At 43.9% G+C, this 19,475-nt stretch overlaps 2 protein-coding genes across 8 annotated transcripts in view; one reads left to right on the top strand and one right to left on the bottom strand.

Annotated features, from left to right (window-relative positions):
• The first annotated feature begins 402 nt into the window (after positions 1-402).
• On the top strand, positions 403-17,136 carry LOC142495592 (oxaloacetate tautomerase fahd2, mitochondrial-like). 2 transcript variants are annotated; one of them, XM_075601273.1, is made up of 8 exons: positions 403-633; positions 1,012-1,264; positions 1,706-1,922; positions 5,475-5,534; positions 6,169-6,331; positions 15,649-15,757; positions 16,485-16,572; positions 16,735-17,136. In XM_075601273.1, exons 2-8 carry the CDS (start codon positions 1,017-1,019, stop codon positions 16,795-16,797), a joined length of 948 nt encoding a protein of 315 aa, XP_075457388.1. In that variant the 5' UTR covers positions 403-633; positions 1,012-1,016; the 3' UTR covers positions 16,798-17,136. The 2 variants fall into 2 exon arrangements, with proteins under 2 accessions (XP_075457388.1, XP_075457389.1); XM_075601274.1 differs by having other exon boundaries at positions 406-521.
• LOC142495590 (glycerol-3-phosphate acyltransferase 2, mitochondrial-like) overlaps positions 17,081-19,475 on the bottom strand; it is a 54,456-nt gene continuing 52,061 nt past the window's right edge. For all 6 annotated transcript variants that reach the window (XM_075601271.1, XM_075601266.1, XM_075601268.1 and 3 more), the window contains 3 exons: positions 19,022-19,093; positions 17,797-17,852; positions 17,081-17,391 (listed from right to left, as the gene is read on the bottom strand). In XM_075601271.1, the coding sequence (XP_075457386.1) occupies positions 17,269-17,391; positions 17,797-17,852; positions 19,022-19,093 (251 nt within the window). In that variant the 3' untranslated portion in view covers positions 17,081-17,268. The remainder of the gene's footprint in view (positions 17,392-17,796; positions 17,853-19,021; positions 19,094-19,475) is intronic.

Raw genomic sequence — 19,475 nt, 5'->3', positions numbered from 1 at the left:
TATTATACAGTTACCGACTATTTCTACTTAAAACATAGGATTTAAAGGCAGCCCTGTTTCCTTTGACCGATTTGGGCTCAGTCCAACTGATATGGGGGTCAATGCCACTGATTAGTGGCCATTTCAACTGATTGAGAGTCAGTCACAGGGATTGTCAGTATCAGCTACTCATAGACGTCAGTGGATTGTGCTTAATAACACTCAGGACTTCGCTGTTACAATGGGATGTTTTATCCCGCCTAGTCTATTCGACCCCAGTTTCTTAGGGAGACATCCTTGTGTGCTGTGTGCTGTGTGCTGAATAAATAAAGCTTTTTCAATCTGATGGGAACGCCCAACGATTACGTCATCGACTGACGCCCAAACGCGGAAGCTAGGCATGCCGGGAGTTGTAGTTCTTTCTCCCCTGTCCCCGGCCCGCTCAGCAAAGTGACGTCACAGCACCGTCGGATCACCTCTCAACAACCAGAAGCAGCCGGGGCTTGGGGATACCCGGGCTGTCACCCTGGTAACCGGTCGGGGTGTGTCACGTGACCTCTGGAAAAGAGGGCTACGCTACAGGCTAACTAAACTATATCAGACCCCTGATCTGTTAGATTACGTCATACAGTGGCCCTGCTGGATACATCATATGTACGTTCTCCTGTTAGTTGACATCATACTAACAGCTGTTATATTGTATTTACTTACTGTGCCGTTAAAGTGACATCAACTATCCCGTTCAGGGACACACTATTATCGCATGGACTGTTGTATAAATATTATATTATCCACTGCCCTGCTATATCGCCTATTACTACCTTGTCTTGTTCTATATAGCTATAGATACATATGTAACCTTTTCAATGGCATATTGTCACCCCTGCCCTGTTACATGACCTTATATTATCACTTGTTATATAACAATATACTATCCGCTACGCCCATACATGACATTATATTCTCACTCGTTACATAACATCATACTGTCTGCTGCGCCGTACCATATATGTGACCTCATATCTCTTACAGATCTTATGTTAAAATCCCTTCGAGTGCCACAGAGCTTGCTCCAGTCACTGCCCAGGAGGAGCGTGTCTCAGCTGCTCCCACTGAGGATGAGGCTGGTCCAATTCCAGAGCTCAGGTTCTGTGGCGCGGAGGATCGGGCTGGAGCTGGGAGCAGGCGGGAGCATCATTGATCTGAACGCCTTTGATCCGACCCTTCCCTGTGGGATGAGAGAGTTCCTGGAGGTGGGAGACTCTGCCTTACAGGCAGCTAAGAGGCGAGTGGCCATGTTTACTAAGTGTTACTATGCCTTACTGCTCATTCAAATAAATGTGCCATAATGGGCCACATTTACTAAGTAGTGTTAATCAAAAAGAGCTCCTTGAATGGGCTGTAAAGGGCAACCTGACCAGATGTCCCGGTTTTTAGGCCACTGTCCCTGTTTTTTATCGGCGCCAGATGCACGTACGACCGGCAAGCGCTCATCGTGACTGCGCAGTATGTGCACTCACCGTTTGCGCCTGCGCAGTCACGAGCACGAGCGCGCAACATAAACCGGGACAAATATGGTCACCGTAGTAAATGGTCATATTTCATATTTATTAAACCATGCTGGAAGGTATCTTATGGATTAACATTGTGTCAATGTATCTCTGCCTCTATATGGTATATAAACATTAATGTGTGATACCCACTAGCCCTCGTGTCTGTGTTTCAGGGCCCTGGACTCGGGTCAGCATGTCCTGAGTCGTTCTCAGCTCACGCTCCTAGCTCCTATTACCAATCCTGAGAAGGTTATTTGCGTTGGGATGAATTACGTGGATCACTGTTTGGAGCAGAACGTCCCAGTTCCCAAAGAGCCCATTATCTTCAGCAAGTTCCCCAGCTCGATCATTGGTCCCACAGACCCAATCATCCTCCCTGCAGAGAGCCAGGTGAGTGCCAGGGGACAGAGAGAGACTTTCACACAAATCAGAAACGCCAGCAAGGTGCAGGAAAGGGGTGTTTTTCAGAGATAAAAGTGGGCTAACCTTGTCCAAATCCCAGTTTTACCTCGGCTTGTGACCTTGGATAAATCACTACCTTTTTTTTCCTTTAAATTTGGGGAAATCTATACATGCACATTTTTACTACTGGATCTCAAAAAATGTTACCAGCGCGGGACAAATGTATGATTAATAAGTCTACTTGCTGTTCCATCAGACAGTCTGATCATAGCCCCACTTTTTGTGATCCAGTAGTATTCTGTAACAATTCTTTCTACTGTGCATGACTTAGGCCTTGTAGGGCAATACAATATGTGAGTACGGCCATTTTGTTCATATATACCTCAAGAAGAAAGTTTTTGACCAGTGTATTCTGCCTGCACTCAAGTATGGATGTGAAACTTGGACACTACATGCAAACATAATTCAGAAGCTTCTGACAACTCAAAGAAGCACAGGAGAGGTATTTGTTTGGTATTAAGTGTAGAAACTTGAAAAATAATGAATGGGTTCAAAACCAAACAAAACAAATTCTGTGACAATCACAAGGCTGAAGAAATTAAAATGGCAGTGGGACAGCCATACCACAAGAAGAAATGATCATGGAGGTACTCGACTGGATTCCTAGGGAGATTAAAAAACCAAGACGACGACCAAAACTTAGATGGGAGGATGGAATCAGAAAATGTGTTGGAGCAACATAAAGAGAGGCATCCAACCACAGTACCGCAAAGATCCTTGGGGAGGCCTTCATCCAGCAGTGGCACGACAAGGACTGAAGCTGATGATATATGTATTTGTACAGAGAGTGACCTAAACGCAAACAGTGGGGGAAAGAAACCCATATTGTGTAGTATATCAAGAAAATGATAAATAAATCTTCTTTGTATGGTAATAAACTCACAAATTTGCCACTTGTGTTTTAAACGTGTTGCGCCGCTAGTTTGGGAAGTGCAGTTGGGAATCTGTATAGCACCATATCTTCTGGTTGCAGTCGTACTAGATTCAGAAGCATAACTGAAGTACTGATAAAGGTTTTTATATGTAAATAAAAGACACTTAGTCTTTCTGTTGCACCCGGTATGTCTGGAATAAAACCCATCACAGAAATGTGGTATGCACTCAGACTGGCGTTTGCTCCGCAGCGTGGTCTGAGTCTTTCCTCCTTGTCCCTGCTCGATGATTGTCAGCCAACGGGGCGACACTCTAAGGTTACGGCCCCAGTGTGCGCGTTGCGCCTGGTGGTGCTCGTTCCCTGCATCCGAGTGATCTGCAGGACTTCAGATCACTCTTGGCGGGGTGGTGGCGTGGCCATGACGTGACACGGCTGGTTCGCTCTCTTTGGCTGAACCGCCGCTGTGACGTGGCAAACACTTGGCCGCCGCTTGTCTTTTGGCAAAGGTGGTTGCGCATCGCGCTTTCTGCAGGCGAGCGGCAGCAGTGACTGGGGCCGGCCCCATAGGGGGCCGTATCTTGTTCGCAGCGTGCAGTGGTGAGGCCTTAGGGCTGTACATGTGTCTCACTTCCTCCAAATTCTCCATGGTACTAACTATACTAGCTAACTAACTATATATATATATATATATATATATATATACATATACATATATATACACGGGAATAGAGAGCACACCATATATACAAAACAATTGGCAAGTGCCCGCGTCATAAATAGTATAAAAAAGATACTTCACCAGAATCAAATGACCAGGGAAGGAGACACAGCACTACAGGAAGATGGGGGGGGGGGGGGGTATTTAATCCATATCCAAATGTATCCAATGTTTCGGAGCCATCTCAGGGCTCCTTCATCAGGGAGGTGCATGCACCTGACCTATTCACTAAACTCCAATACCTGGCGATATTGGGCTGCCAAAATATCAGAATAGAATAGATGAAACCGCAATCACCACAATATTACAATGAAAAAAAGGCAGGTGCTATGGAGGATGATATAGTAATTATCCATTAGCGATATATCTATTTTGACTAATTCCTCTTTCTGCCACACCAATATGGGGACTTTTAATAATGTATATGTGTTTTTAATCTCAATTTAGAATGAATAAAATTTTATTCTTTTTGATTTCTCCGGTGATTCTGGGTCATTGTACCTAACTTGCAGTATTTCACTGCTGGATTATTGAGTCCAACTTCTGATATATGGCCTAGAGGGCTCAATATAGGGGGACACTTTCTGATCTCTCTATGATCAACACTGGTAAAACTACCAAAATATCCCCGTTTTTATCACCTACCCCAGGCTGGCGTCAGGCTGCTCTTGCCTATGTATATAATGGCCACTATAGACACATGCACGATAAGACTAGTCAATCTAGAATGGTTAATAAATACATAACATTAACAAAGGCTGAACTTCGCATTTAACCCCTTATAAACCCAAGTGGCTAAGTATTCATGGTCAACCCGTGACTACTTGGACTACTGAAGACGTCAAAGTTGCATGAATAAATCTTATGCTTTTTGTGTTTTGTTTGTAGGGTGTTTATATTGTTTAACCCTGTGGTGTCTGAAGGCATTCCTTTGCAATGCATTGGTAGCCTCAGATTTTGTTGAAAGCCCTATTACATAACCATGTGGTTGAAAAGTGTGATCTCCTGTCCCCTCTCTACCATGAAAGCCAATGGCAGGTTACCTTATACGTGTGGAAAAGAGATGTGGAACCGGAGGACAGGAACAAACCCTAAGATCCAGGGCAACTCCAGATAAAATAGTTTATTGTACAGCTCTGATGGAATACAGATAGACAACGCACCTACGCGTTTCGTGCGCAAGCACTTTATCAACACCTTGATGAAGTGCTTGCGCATAAAATGCGTTGGTGCGTTGTCTATCTGTATTCCATCAAAGGTGTACAATAAACTATTTTATCTGGAGTTGCCCTGGATCTTGGGGTTTGTTCCTGTCCTCCGGTTCCACATCTCTTTTCCTGATTATCACAGCCCATGGACTGCACGCCTTGGAGTGACTGGACTGTCCAATAAAGGAGGCTGACAGGTAATGGGTTAGAGCCCTAAGTTTAGATACATTGTCCTCCCACTACTAAATATATTGAACATTGTGGAGAGGATTTAAAACTGTGCCATATTTTGTGGGTACCTATAAGACACCAATAGGCACTTATTCCTCTGTGCCATCATTATATATGGACTGTACGTACAGTAATGTGGACAACTATTGAAGCACCCAGGAATGACATGAACAAATCATACAAGTTATATGTAGGGCTCACATGTAATTCTGAGCACCATTCACACCATATCCTCACCTTATAAGTGTGCCTTTAGCTGGGATATTAGCTCTTCGTTGTAATTTGTAGTTTTCTCCACTTGGTGGCACTGTTGACTTGTTCCTATTTGATGGAATGATTAAGTCCAGTACCACCAGCGGAGCCCCCTTTCTCTGATTCTCGCTCAGTCTCCCTGTGTCCCTTTCACTCCCCTGGGGTTCCTCTTACTGGTTGATGTGTTCTTTTTGCAGGAAGTGGACTGGGAGGTTGAGTTGGCATTTGTGATTGGCAAAAAAGGGAAAGACATCAAGGTAAAACTAAAATACAGTGCCTGTCTCAATCATATAAACACACACACACACACACACACACACACACACACACACACACACACACACACACACACACACACACACACACACACACACACACACACACACACACACACACACACACACACACACACACTATTTCTCTATATCTCCCTCTGCATCTAGAGTGCTGTCTGAGATACATGTGCTACATTCACACAACAGTCTAGTAGTTCCAAGCGCACACTCTTGCTCTTTAGATTGCAAGCCCTCTGGGGCAGAGCTTCCTTTCCCCTGATGTGTGGTACTCTTTGCCCTGTGTTATACAAGGCTCTGCATTTGAAGTTCTGTAGAGTGCTGACTACACAGCTGCCATCATGTAAATAAAATGTGTGTGTGTGTGTGTGTTTATATCAATATATAGATAGATCATTCAAAACAAACTCCATGTACATGAGCTCTCGCATGCACACACACATACTATACACGCACATACATACAATATATACACACATACATACTACACACACAGTACATACTATACACAAAAGACACACACACAGTACATACTATACACAAAACACACACACACAAAAAGCTCAGTCACACAGTCATAACTGTTGCGTCTCTGCAGGAGGAAGATGCAATGAGTCATGTGGCCGGATTCACTGTAGCTCACGATGTTAGTGCCCGGGATTGGCAGATGAAGAGGAATGGAAAGCAGTGGTTGCTGGGTAAAACCTTTGACACGTTCTGTCCATTGGGGCCGGCGCTCGTTACCAAGGAGTCTGTCTCAGGTACATCAGCATGCGTTTAAATGCAGCTTGTGTGTGTGTGTGTGTGTGTGTGTGTGTATATATACACATATATTTACGTGTGTGTATTATGGGGGGTAAAAAAAAAGTGACAAAAAAACCTCCATCGTAAAGGATACAGCAAATGGAAATAATACCCTGTGCTCGGCGACCCCGCCTTTCACCATTATCACCCAGCACACAGCACTTCCACTGCAGCAAGGGATTCTGGGAAATGACATACAAATGAGCACACAGTGCCACCTTTTGCTCCAAATCCCTTTTGACAAGGACCCTATAAGCTGATGCTTGCTGCAGTGCACAGCTTTTCAGCATAGCCTGGGTTAAGATGCATAGCCAGTAAACCTACTCACAGACAGCTGTTTCAACCTTTTCGGTCTCATCAGTGTGAGGCTGGTTATACTGGCTTTGCAATTTGAAGCTTGGATAGGTATCCACCACACATTAGTTAAGTTATGGTGGGTAACAAAAGTGACAAAAAAAACGCCGCCGCAAAGCATATAGCAAAAGGAAATATTACTGTGTGTTCATTTGCATGTCTTAGACAGGTCTGCAACCCCGCCTTTCACCATTATCACCCAGCACCCAGTGCAAACCTGTCTAAGACATGCAAATGAGCACACAGTAATATTTCCATTTGAGGTGTGTGTGTGTGTGTGTATACATATATATATATATATATATATATATATATATATATATATATATATATATAAATATATATAAATGTAAATACAACTGTATGCTCATCTGCATGTCTTAGGCAGGTCTGCAACCCCGCATTATATATATAATCTGAAACAACAAAAAATATATCAGCGCTAATTCTGTGAATGTGATCAAGTGACGTGTATCTGTGCTGGAAAACAAACCCCAAAATGAGGAAGCCTTCAGAACTAAATGGTAATCGGGATGGACAATTATTTAATATCTAAATGGTATATAAAATGGGGAACAGAGTTCAAAAGGAGAGACGTAGCAGCTTCCATTGGATTATCAATTCCAAAAGACCATTTTATAAAACAAAAATAAAGAAGCGCTTGCACCAAAAAGTATTGCATTTTAGTAAAAAATAAATACCCTATTTCCTTGATTCTAAGACGCCATCGATTCTAAGAACCCCCCTTGATTTAATAAAAAAAATTGTGAAAAAACACTATATTAAATGTGCAGATTTTTTTCTGAGAGAGAGAGAGGGGGGAGAGAGAGAGGGGGGAGAGAGGGGGGAGAGAGAGGGGAAGGGGGGGGAGAGAGGGGAAGGGGGGGGAGAGAGGGGAAGGGGGGAGAGAGGGGATGGGGGGCAGAGGGGATTGGTGGGAGAAAGAGGGGAGGGGGGAGAGAGGATAGGGAGGGGGGCAGAGAGAGATAGAGAGGGGAATGGGAGGAGAGAGGAGCAGAAGGGGGGAGGGGAGGGAAGGAGAGGAATAAGGGGTAAGGGAGAGAATGGAAGGTCACACACACACAGAGACAGACACACACACACACACACACACACACACAGATATACACACACACACGTGATCTCTGCACGAGGGGGAGGAGGGGGGCCGTGATCGCAGCCATGTTTGCTTGTTTGCTGCACACAGAAAACCCGGCCGGCATCTGCAGCAGCGCCCCCTAGCTGTTTTTTTTTGGGGGGGGGGGGGTTTCAGTACATTGATTGTAAGACGCAGTCCTATTTCAGCCATGTGAAATTAGGGGGGGAAAGTGCGTCTTACAATCGAGGAAATACGGTATATAATAAAAAATAGAGGGCTTAAATCAAACGCACACAACTAGTAGATCATCTACTACATTGGATTCTCTGCAGTTTGCCATAGAGGAATAATAATTTGCTCAAAAAGGTGTGTAAATCCAGTTATTTGGACAACCAGCTGATCACATAAAGATGTACAAGAGAGAGAAATCCTCACAAAAAGGTGCTGGTCCAGTTTTTTATCCCTTTGTCTAGAGAATCTCCCCATGTTTTACCGACATCTCTTAGACTGCGTTTATAGTGACGGTGACGGTGCCGGCGACGCTGACGTTATGCTGCAGTCACTGGAAAACCCAAATTGAAGTGACTTCCAGCGATCGCGACCAAGCCGTCGCGCCGCTCCTACTATAAGCGCACGCGACGGCGGCAATACATTTGTTTTGATGCGACGTCGCTGTCGCTGTCGCCGGCACTATAAGCGCGGCCTTAGGGCATCAATAATGAGTGACTCGCGTTCACAATAAATAGTTGAGACCCCTCCCGAACTGTGCCAACAAGAGAGCTCACAGGTCCCGCTCGACCAGCTGCAGATCACACAGGCATGCTTCCCACGCTTGTCGGTAACTCACCGGAGGCAGCAGTTAGTCTCGGTGAAGTCTCTCCCCACGCTTATCTGCATCTCACCGAGAGTGACGGTTGATCTCAAAGGGATTTTTCCCACGCTTAGAGACAGCGTCTCGCTGGGGGCTGCAGTTGATGGCTCAAACATTCTACCGGTGTCTGCAGTCTCCCCAGGCCTGTCGGCATCTCTACAGGGACTGCGATAGGCAGCTCACACTTGCGATAGATATTGATGGACACTTCCTAACACTAGTCAGCGTCTCTCCGTGGGTGGTAGTTCGCGGCTGGCACTGGCGATATTTTAGTAACAGAATTTAGCTTGGATCAGAGTGATGAGACCTGATTTTCTCTCATTTAGAATTCCCTACACGTTTCGCCGCCCGAGGCGACTTCCATACCTGCTGAGTGGATTTGTGGGAATTCATCTCCCTTGTACATCTTTCTGTGATCAGCTGGTGTCCTAAATCACTGGATTTACACACCTTTTTCAACAAACTATTGTTCCTCTATGGCAAACTGCAGATAATGTAATGTTATTCATATCTTAAGCTAGGTTACAATTGATTTATATGACCTATTGTACTGTTTGTGAGTGTGTTTAATTGAAAACAGCAGTCCAAGCTGCCTTTTCTTTTTTTTTTTTTTTTTAAATGTGATTTTTCTTTTCCTTTAATATGTGCATCAATACAATTTCACACAATGATTAGTAATTAGCTACGTTGCCGTTCGATCCGTTCTCCTGTGATCGATCGGCGGAGATGCAGCTCGGTTGTTCACTAAATGGCTGTCAGTGCAGCAGAAGAGGACCAAAGATGCAAAGTTCTGTGGGGAAGATCATGTGTCCAGACAGTCACTAGATAAAATTGGTGCACTGCTAGAGTGAGGGCAGGGCTTCAAAAAGGGGTGTAATGTAATAAATGGTGGAGCGCTATAAAAGTGCAAAATGCAAAAAAAATGAACAAATAGTGAATAAAAATAAGATGTAAAAATAGAACATAAACTGGTGTAGTGTTCTCTTATTTCCCTTTCTTCACAAAAAGCAGAATTCTTCCTCCAGGGTTTCATACATACATAAAGAGAATACCCAATAGTGTAGGTTGTACAAGTTGTATTTTTCTCAAGACATATATAGCTTCATTGGTCACACTCACATTTTCAATGATTTCAAAAGACAACGTACAGGGGTCTTTGGGGGCGATCCTTGGCTTTGATGCACAGTCACAGATATTCTCCCTCTCTCTCCCTCTCCTCGTGTTCATGGGGAACGCCGGCTCACTCTACCGACGCTCACTTCCTGGTTTTAATGTCACGAGGCTCACGAGATATGGGGCTGCAGAGATAGGAACTGCTCTCCAGACCTCCGTTCTCCTCTGTGATGAGATGCTGGCTGTAATTACTGATCCAATGTACTATCTATATATACCCCCATATCGAATTGGTGTCTATTCAATACAGAATACAGCAAGGATTCCACGCTCGTGGTATCTGATGAATACCCGTTAACACAAAATCCCCTTGCAGCTGTGTGTATGGAGCACCTCCACAAACGCTCCTAAAGACGAGATCTCCCAAAAGGGAGCCTCAAACAAACGACAAGCGTATACACAAAGCGCAGTGCAGTCCGGACTGATCATCCAGTCAAACGGTTACCTGCTCGTTCACTCGTGGTTAGTACCTGTTCCCCGCAGTGCGATCTTACGTTCAGTCACTGTGTTACACTGCATATAGGTGTTTATTTGCCAGTCTGACTAAACACATGACTATGTATTTTCGTAAGCATGGATACGCTTAAGGCATAAATACTGATATATACTTAAGACAAAAAATTATATTCTCCAATAATTGATTGGTTACGGTGGTTCTTAGTGTCACTGGGCGTATTATCCATTATGTAGGCCGTTATGTATGCTCGCTGATTTGGGTGATTCGGGCAATATTGTCTGTGATATATTACCTACTAAATTGTTACATTTATGTATTCTCAGATTAGCACATTTAGACCCAGTCTTTAGTGTTTCATTACATTGATTTTTGCTACATTTAGGTGTTTTGTGTCTCCACGCATTTATTGGAGAATATCATGTTTTGCCTTAAGTATATATCAGTATTTATGCCTTAAGTGTATCCATACTTACTAGACACATATTAGTACCTTATGTAGGTGAGAGGTCTAGATGGAGGATTAAAAGGGAAGTACCATAGACTCATAGCATCTGCGGGAACGGGCTTGAAGAAGGGGCGATTGAGGCCCCGAAACGTTGCCCCCATTGTATAGATCAATTCATCTTTTACGCTTCTTTACGTAGTTCTTTCCCCTCCCCTCTCCTTTGTATTTTTCCCCTTTCCTCCCCCACCCCTCTACCTTTTTTATTAATATTGTATAATCCTGTTTGATGAGTTATAATCTCCATAGCCTATTCTGTGGCAATTGCTTATTGTATCTTCTTTTGTTCAATTAATACATTTATTTTTCTATTGGCATTTGACCTATGTTTGATTTTCTTCTATGTTGTGTGCTGGGAACATCTATATATACTCACCAAATTCTGTTCCTGATTTTGGCTAATGAGGGAATCTCGTTTTGCTTCCATAATGCTGCTATCTCGCACCTCGTTGCAGTTGCAAAGTGGGCAACTAGTTTGTTCTCAGTTCTAGCTAGTCCCTGTGTTGGTCTATTCAATAAGAGTAGCCAGGGGTCCATGGGGATGTTGAGGCCCAAAATCCTCTGTAGCCAATCCTTAATTTGTTCCCATAAGGGACACACACGCGGGCAAGACCACAGCATATGTAGCCGGTTCCGCTGACTCTCCACACTGTTTGGGACACAATGGAGAGTAACCTGGGACAAATTTAGATAGTTTAAGCGGAGTGAAATACCACCTCATAAGGACTTTATATGCATTATCCTTCAATGTCGTGCAGATCGAGCTCTTAGCCAAAGCCATCACAATCTTGCCCCAATCCTCGTCTTCAAGCTCCTCACCCAGATCTGCCTCCCACTGCATCATAAATTGTGATTTTCTACCATAATCTAGCCCAGAACAGGTCACTTCCTTGTACATTTGAGAGGTTAGTCCACTCGTGTCTGTTTCCAATATACAGAGCTTTTTGAAGTTTCTCAACGCTGGGCGGGGAGTAAATTTATTATAATATGCTCAGATCTGGAGGTATCTAAAAAATTCCGAGTTAGGGATGTCTTTGTCTGACTTGATTTGTTCAAAAGTTGAGATGCCATTTCTGCCCTCCAAATCCTTCAGTCTTAATAAACCTTTCCTTTTCCAAATTGTAAAATCCTTACTAGTCAGGCCTGGAGCAAAGTCTGGATTATCGAATAAAGGGGCCATTAGCGAGTGTTTAGTAGTCAGAGAACATCTGACTCTGGTGGCCTCCCAGACTGCCAACGAGTTGGTCATTGAGGCAAGTTGTTCATGGATGGACTTAAGGATCCTTTTAGGTGACCAAATAAGGTTATGTAGCTCTAGAGGCGCACATAGTTCTTTTTCCAGTGCCACCCACCTTTTGATACTGGGGTCTATGTGCCACTGCGAAATTTTGCATAATTGTGCCACTTTGTAGTATGATAACAAACAAGGTCCCGCCAGCCCTCCCACCAATGTGGGTCATTTTAAGATTTTACTCTTGATTCTCGGTCTTTTGAATTTCCAAATAAATTTTGAGATCAGCACCTGTATAGAGCGAATATCCTTTAGTACAATTGGTACTGGTAAAGTTTGAAATAAGTATAGAATCCGGGGGGGAGCAAGTTCATTTTAATACAGTAAATCCTGCCAATCCACGAGATACCGTAGGATGACCACCTCCCGATATCTCCTTTCAGACTCCATAACAAATTGGGATAGTTCGCTTTATACAACATCCTGTAATAATTTGTAATGCGGACTCACAAATACTTAATAGCTGAGGGTTGCCAATTGAAATGAAAATGTATGAATATTAATTTTTCCATCTCCTTGGGCAAATTTATATTTATAGCTTCTGATTTAGATTGGTTAATTTTGAGCCCGGAGATTCTATTAAATGTACCTAATAGGTCAAATAGGTTGGGCAGAAAGGTAAGTGGCCTCGACATCAGCAGCATGACGTCGTCTACATACAGAGCTACTTTATGCGATTGGTTGTTTATTTGGATTCCGGATATATCTGGGTTCCTGATCTGCACTGTATATGGTTCCATGCATAGGGCAAACAACAAGGTTGACAACAGGCATCCCTATCTAGTACCACTTTTAATTTGGAACAGAGCCGAAGGGCATCCCTGATGTGTTATTTTAGCGGCCGGATTAGAATACAGTGCCGTGATTGCCTATAAGATTCTACCCCTAAAACCAAATGCCTCAAGCGTGGCTTTCAAATACGGCCAATCTATCCTATCCAAGACTTTTTCGGCATCCAGACTTAAGGCCATTGCCTGTATCTTTTTTGTATTGGCTACTTCGATCAAATCAATAATTTGTCTGGTGTTATCTGCCGCCTGTCTATCTTTAAGAAATCCTACCTGATCCGGGTGGACCAGTCTAGGCAAGATATGACACAGTCTGTTAGCCAGTAATTTGGAGTATATTTTAATGTACGAGTTGATCAACGAGATTTGTCTGTAGCTCTTACAATTTGTTGGGTCTTTCCCTTTCTTAAAGATTAAGGAAATAGATGCCTGGAGCATGGGTTCTGGGAATGAAGCACTCCCTAGCACCACGTTGTACATGCGTACCAAATGAAGGGCAAGAAGTTTGACAATTTTTTTGTAATAAAGATTTGAAAAAACGTCCGGGCATGGGGCTTTAGAAGGCTTCAAGTGTTTAATTACCTGAAGAACCTCCTCTATAGTGAAGTCATGTTGTAGCTCTTCTCTCTCCTCTCCACCCAACCTAGGAAGGTCAGAGTATGCCAGAAACTCCTCCAGGGCTTGATTCGTATTAACAGTGTGAGTGACCTTCTCTCTGTTATATAGCTCCTCATAGTACTTTTTAAATTCTTCTACAATTTGGGATTTGCGGTCACGTCCCCTGTCTTCAGACGAATTGCCTGAATGTTATAATTGACCTGTCTATTCCTGATTTTGTTTGCCAGCATGGTATCTGGTTTGTTTGCTTTTTTGAAAAATGTCCTCTTTGATGAACTCAAGGAGTTCTCAGCCTGGGAGGTAAGGATCATGTTTAACTCTATTCTGACATCTTTCAGTTCTTTCAAGATGTCAGCTCTTCCGGTATGTTTGTAGATAGCAGAGAGGTCTCGTAATTTTGCCTGTTATTGGACAATTTTTGCTTCGCTTTCCTTTTTCCTCCCTGCTGCGATGTTAATTAACGTACCCCGAAGTGTAGCCTTATGGACTTCCCAGAGAGTCAGTTGGGACCTCACACTACCCTTATTTATTCTAAAGAAATGGTCTATTTCGGAGTTGAGTGTGAGAAATACTTTAAAATTGACTCATTTAACTTCCAGTTTGCTCCTGGTCTGTCCAGACTAATTTGGGTGCACCGTAGTTCTATTGGTGCATGATCTGAACATGAAATATCATGGATCTTGGTATCGGAGATCTTAAGGACCAGTCACCTTTGATCTCGTTCTTATTATATATTCTTATTAAAATGCAATATTTCTTGGAGCGTGCGCTTCTTTATTTTTGTGTGTGTATAAAATGAATATAGTGCGCTACTAAAGTGATGGTAGAATTAAGTGCCAAGATTATAAAACAAAAGTGGATACAATAGGAGGATAACTAATTATACCATATAAACACAGTGAATATCAGTGAACAGCTATAAATAACTATACTTTACAGCTTATAATAAAATAAAGTCCCATAGAGTAAAAATAATCAAATGGTGATAAATCTTATCTGTAGTGAAAGAAATAGTTCCAAAATTGAAGTAGAACCAGGGATCTCAGGAGTGTACTGCTCTCAGTGGGAGGTTTTCCACTTCTCCTTCGGTGCATGTGGGGAAAGAAAAAAGGAGAGCACACAAAACGCCCATAGAGAAGTACAGTTATAATAAAAAAATACATATGGTTTTGCACTCACATGGTGTCCATAAAAGCCTTCACACTTTTAAGGTGAAGTGTGGCGCCCACTCACCGAGGGTTCTGTTAGGTCCTGTAGTATCTGGATCCTTATATCTGTCTGCTGCTGTGTACTCAGTCAATGCTGGTGCTGCTGTAATGTCACCAGCTGTGTGATCTACCTCCGCAACGTTTTTCAGGGGGACCAGGACTTCTCCTCAGGCGTTGGGCTACCAGCCATACCTCAAAATAGACTGCCAACCCTACGCCTTTTGTGATATCAATCACGTCATCAGGGGAACATTGAGGGTTGGTGGTTTATTTTGAGGTCTGGCCGATAGTCCAACTCCTGAGAAGATGCCCTGGTACCTCTGGTTGTCTGAAAAACACTGCAGAGGTAGATCACACAACTGGTGATGTTACAGCAGAGCCTGTACCAACTGCACTGACTGAGTACACAGCAGCAGACAGACATAAGGATCCAGATACTATAGGACCTGACAGAACCCTCGGTGAGTGGGCGCCACACTTCCCCTTAAAAGTGTGAAGGCTTTTAATTCTGGGCACCATGTGAGTGTAAAATCATGTGTTTTTTATTAAAACTGTACTTCTCTATGGGCGTTTTGTGCACTCTCTCGCGTACATTTACTTAGTGCAGAACTTTCCATACCAACACAGGACACTTCTTAAAGTGTACTGTGACTTACATTCATGAAGAGACTTGTGTGGTTTGGAAAGCTGTGTACACATGAAGGAGACTATCAAATGCTCTTGTTGGTCCATTGAAAAATATCACAATCTACACCAAATCTTTACTTCTCCAAGACCAATACAGCTGCTAAAATTGTGCTATACTTTTAATGGTACAAACCTTCATGGCAGATTTAGACTTTTCATGCAGAGGTGGTTAACCAGTTTGATTTTCTAGTACATGCATATGTTTACACCTCTGTCCTGGCCCCAGATCCGCACAACCTTGGAATCCGCTGCCTTGTGAATGGGAATCTTGTCCAGGACAGTAACACAAACCAGATGGTCTTCAAAACAGAGGCTCTCATTGCCTGGGTCTCCAAGTGAGTGCTCTCTTAAATCCCTGCAGCGTTTGGGGGCAGATGGGAGGCGGCCAGAGAGAACACGTGCATCATGGAAAAGGGGCGGCACAGAGGTAACATCACTGCCTCTGAAGTGTGTGAACCTGACTTAAAGTATAGTTTACTTTATCTCCCTGGGCCTCCGGTACTGCAAACAGATTATATTTCTTCCCAGTTATAACGCTGACAGTGTACCAGCACTGTACAAAGAATTGTGCAGCCATAAAGTGTCCCTGTCATGTCCCTTGCACTTTAATTCTGGGGCCTGAGGCACAGGGAGATAGTGACTTGCCTGATGGTAAGCTCTGGCCAGTGTTTAGTGTACACAAACTGTGAAAACTGAAGCCATATATAATAAGGACTTCTACCAGGATGGTCACTTCTTTGCAGTGTGTTATAGAAAGGGTTAAAGACCTCACTACAAATTGGCAGAATTTTTTTGCAGAGATTGGGAAGCCTTGAAGGGAAGTTTGTGACTAGGATAAAAAAGGAAAAGCAGTTTCTAAAAAAAAAAAAAGTGGTGTGGGACTGCCTTTAATCTCTCTGCTTTGCAATGCGTGGCCGTTGTGTCCTAACAGCAGCATTTATACTGGATTCCGCACGTACGGTCAGATTTCTGCATTGTAACTTTGCAGCGTGTGGCCAGAAAGCAGTGCATTCTAACCATACACTAAATGCTAATTGTACACTGCATTCTGGGACTCGGTAGGTTTGTCACGTTGAACCCAGGAGACGTTTTCCTCACTGGGACACCCCCTGGAGTTGGTGTCTTCAGAAAGCCACCAGTCTTCCTCAAGGTAAGCGCTTCAGGACCTTACATTATTATTGTATTAGTGCACTAATCTATTCACAAACCTTTTATCTGAAGTCAGTGAATACAAGTTGCACAGTATGTGCACACGTTTTACATACGTGTGTTTGTGTACATAGACCTGTATGTATGTTTTTTCGTTTTCCAGGCAGGAGATGTGGTCCAGTGTGAAATTGATGAAGTGGGTGTTTTCAGCAACCCTGTGGTGTGATGATTTGCAGATTGTAACAGAGTCGGACACACTGCAGCGTATAACTCCATGTTTAATCACTGATGCAAAGCTTTTAGTAAGCTAAGAGAAACCAATGATAAACCAATGTGTAATTGCATCTCTGCTCCCTGCAAATCTAGCGTTGCAGAAAGAAAAAGCAATGTGTTTAAACGAAACAGATCAACTCCTTTCAAGCACAGCTGCACATTTCTACATTTTAATGTATCTTGTTAATGTAGAAAAGATTAGTGTGTGTTTGTGTGTGTTTTCTCAAAATTGCTGCTTAATGGTTCTTCCTGTGGCCTCAGAAAGAAGTAAAACAAATTGAACACGGCATAACGTCTCTGTTTTTTTTTTTATTATTTAGACACAGTTTTATGCTGTTATGTCCTGAAAGCAGCTGAAATTCACATGGTCAGAGTAGCACGTCGTTTCTGTTCAGTGTGTATACTTTGCATATGTCCCTGCAGCTCAGCCTTTATATACAAACTGCTGGATGAAGCATAGAAGTTTTCTGCAGTTTTCTTGTATCAGAAACGTCTCGGAGAGTTGAAGTGTCACTTCTCCAGGAGTGCCCCGGGAACACTCGAAGACCTGCAGAAGTTAAAGAGACAGGAATACAGATGGGATTACTGTATGTTAATGAGACATATTGCATGCCCTTTTGGGACTTTGAAATATGGCAGTTTCTGTCCCCTCTAATTACCTTCACATTCAAGGTAAACTGTAGCGGATTATTTTGTAAATGTATGGCAACCCAGGTATACTTCAAAGTTATAGTATGCAGCCACCTCTGGGGTGCAATCAGTGGCAGCATATTTCTGCTGCTGTGCATTAGCTTATATAGGCTTAGTGGAACAGGGATATCATCATTTCCAATTCCAGGTAATTCATTCAAACCAGGAGATATAAAAAGGATTTGTCTTGTGCGGATACTTTTCAAAATAAAGCAGTTCCCCTCCTCCCCCCAAAAAATAGGTGGGAAACGCAGACACTTACTCCCAGCTCCACGAAGGTACTGACTGCACAGACAGCAAGAGAATGTTCTGCACATTCTGGAGACGAGAAAGAACACAGTTTGACACCTGCATGAGAGACACACCAACATAGCACCCTTCCACAAGGGCGGATTGGGCTGCTGGAAAACAGGGCAAATGGCCGGTGCCACCTTGGCTCCTCACCCCAAGCAAGTAAGATTTTTTTGGGGGGGTGTAAGGGGGAGGGGACTGGAAGGAAGTTATAGAGGCTGCACGCTGATCCCCCACAGCAACTAAACTGATTAACGGGGGAGAACCTGGGGCTTTTGTAAGTGTATTTTACTGGAGCTGTATTTTAATGGATCTCCTTCAACGTCGCGCTGTCATGGCGACCCGATATCAAATGGGGCTGCGTTGCCATGACAATGTAATATCACATGATGATGATGCAACTTTGTGGGAGGAGGTCTGGTAAGACAGATGTAGCTCGGGCCCATATTTGTCTCCAATCAACCCCTGCCCTCACACATACATAGTTTAACCAAGATCAGAAGGGGCTCTCAGCACAAACACACAGAGCCACACAGACAGTGAGAGAGCTCAGGATGTGCCCACAGCACAAAAATAGTGCCGGCTTGAAAGTTGGGGTCTGGTGTAGTGTGTGTGCGCGCGCGCGGGGCCTCTTACCACATCTGTCGTGTGATATCGTCACGTAACAAACCTGGAGATGGAGGTGCTTATAGAGGCCCTGCGCTCTCCCCGGCCCAACTTCCACAATCACAGTTTAAATGTGGTGGTTAAAGTGACTTTAAACCACCACATTTCAACTGTGATTACAGAGCTTGGGTTAGAAAGGAAAGCAAGATCTCTGCAAGTGCGGGGCCCGGTGCAGTCGCACCGTTGGTATCGCCATCAAGCTGCCCCTGGCTACTCAGCTTGCAGAGATCCTCACAGCACCCTTACACAGTGTGACTGCTATCAGAATGTGCACACAGAACAAGCATACATAGAGCATGCACAAATAATCATACTGTTCACTCACACAGTGAGGTAGCTCACTATCAGCACATAGCACCCACACACACGTAACATATATATAATCACACACAACACTCAAACATATACTGGACATGCACACAGCACACAAACAAACAGAACACACAGCAACCTCACACATGCACAGTCACACACAGCATTCTCAGACATAGAGAACACATTACTGTATGTGCATTCTGTGTCACACTCACCGAAGGATCCGTCCTCTCCGGCTTTCTGCAGCAGGTACAGATGCAGTCTGTCCACGTACTCCGGCTCTGTGTCTGCAATCAGAGGGATGTCTGTAACCAGGGCCGCCGACGGGGGGCAGCCAGGGCTGCTGTTCAGGGCCCGGCCAGGTGCCTGGCCTCCCTGCCGGCAACACTACAGTTCTCTCTCTGCAGGCAAGCCAAGCCCTCCCATTTCCTGGGCTCCTCCCCTCCTACAGGACTGAAGGACCACCCCTTTGCTCAGCACGGCCTATATATCCTCCCTTCACCAGGCCTCGCAGGGTTCTCCAGGCCATGCTGCCCCAGCAGGCCCATCCAAGAGCTCCAACAGGCCAATCCAAAGGCTCCAGGGTAAGACCATATGACCCCCTAATACCACCCTCCCAGGCCCCTTACCCCCCCACGGTGTGTGTGTCTCTTATTGTGTGTGTTTGTT

Source organism: Ascaphus truei, chromosome 5 (assembly GCF_040206685.1).
Source record: "Ascaphus truei isolate aAscTru1 chromosome 5, aAscTru1.hap1, whole genome shotgun sequence".
Classification (NCBI taxonomy): Eukaryota; Metazoa; Chordata; class Amphibia; order Anura; family Ascaphidae; genus Ascaphus; species Ascaphus truei.
This window is presented reverse-complemented; position numbering and strand designations above follow the sequence as displayed.

Bases quoted from the DNA above. Each gene is read 5' to 3' on its own strand.
- LOC142495592 (XM_075601273.1), top strand. From the start codon at position 1,017: ATGTTAAAATCCCTTCGAGTGCCACAGAGCTTGCTCCAGTCACTGCCC. The intron at 1,265-1,705 runs GCGAGTGGCCAT...TCTGTGTTTCAG, and splicing joins GCCTTACAGGCAGCTAAGAG to GGCCCTGGACTCGGGTCAGC. The intron at 16,573-16,734 runs GTAAGCGCTTCA...TTCGTTTTCCAG, and splicing joins AGCCACCAGTCTTCCTCAAG to GCAGGAGATGTGGTCCAGTG.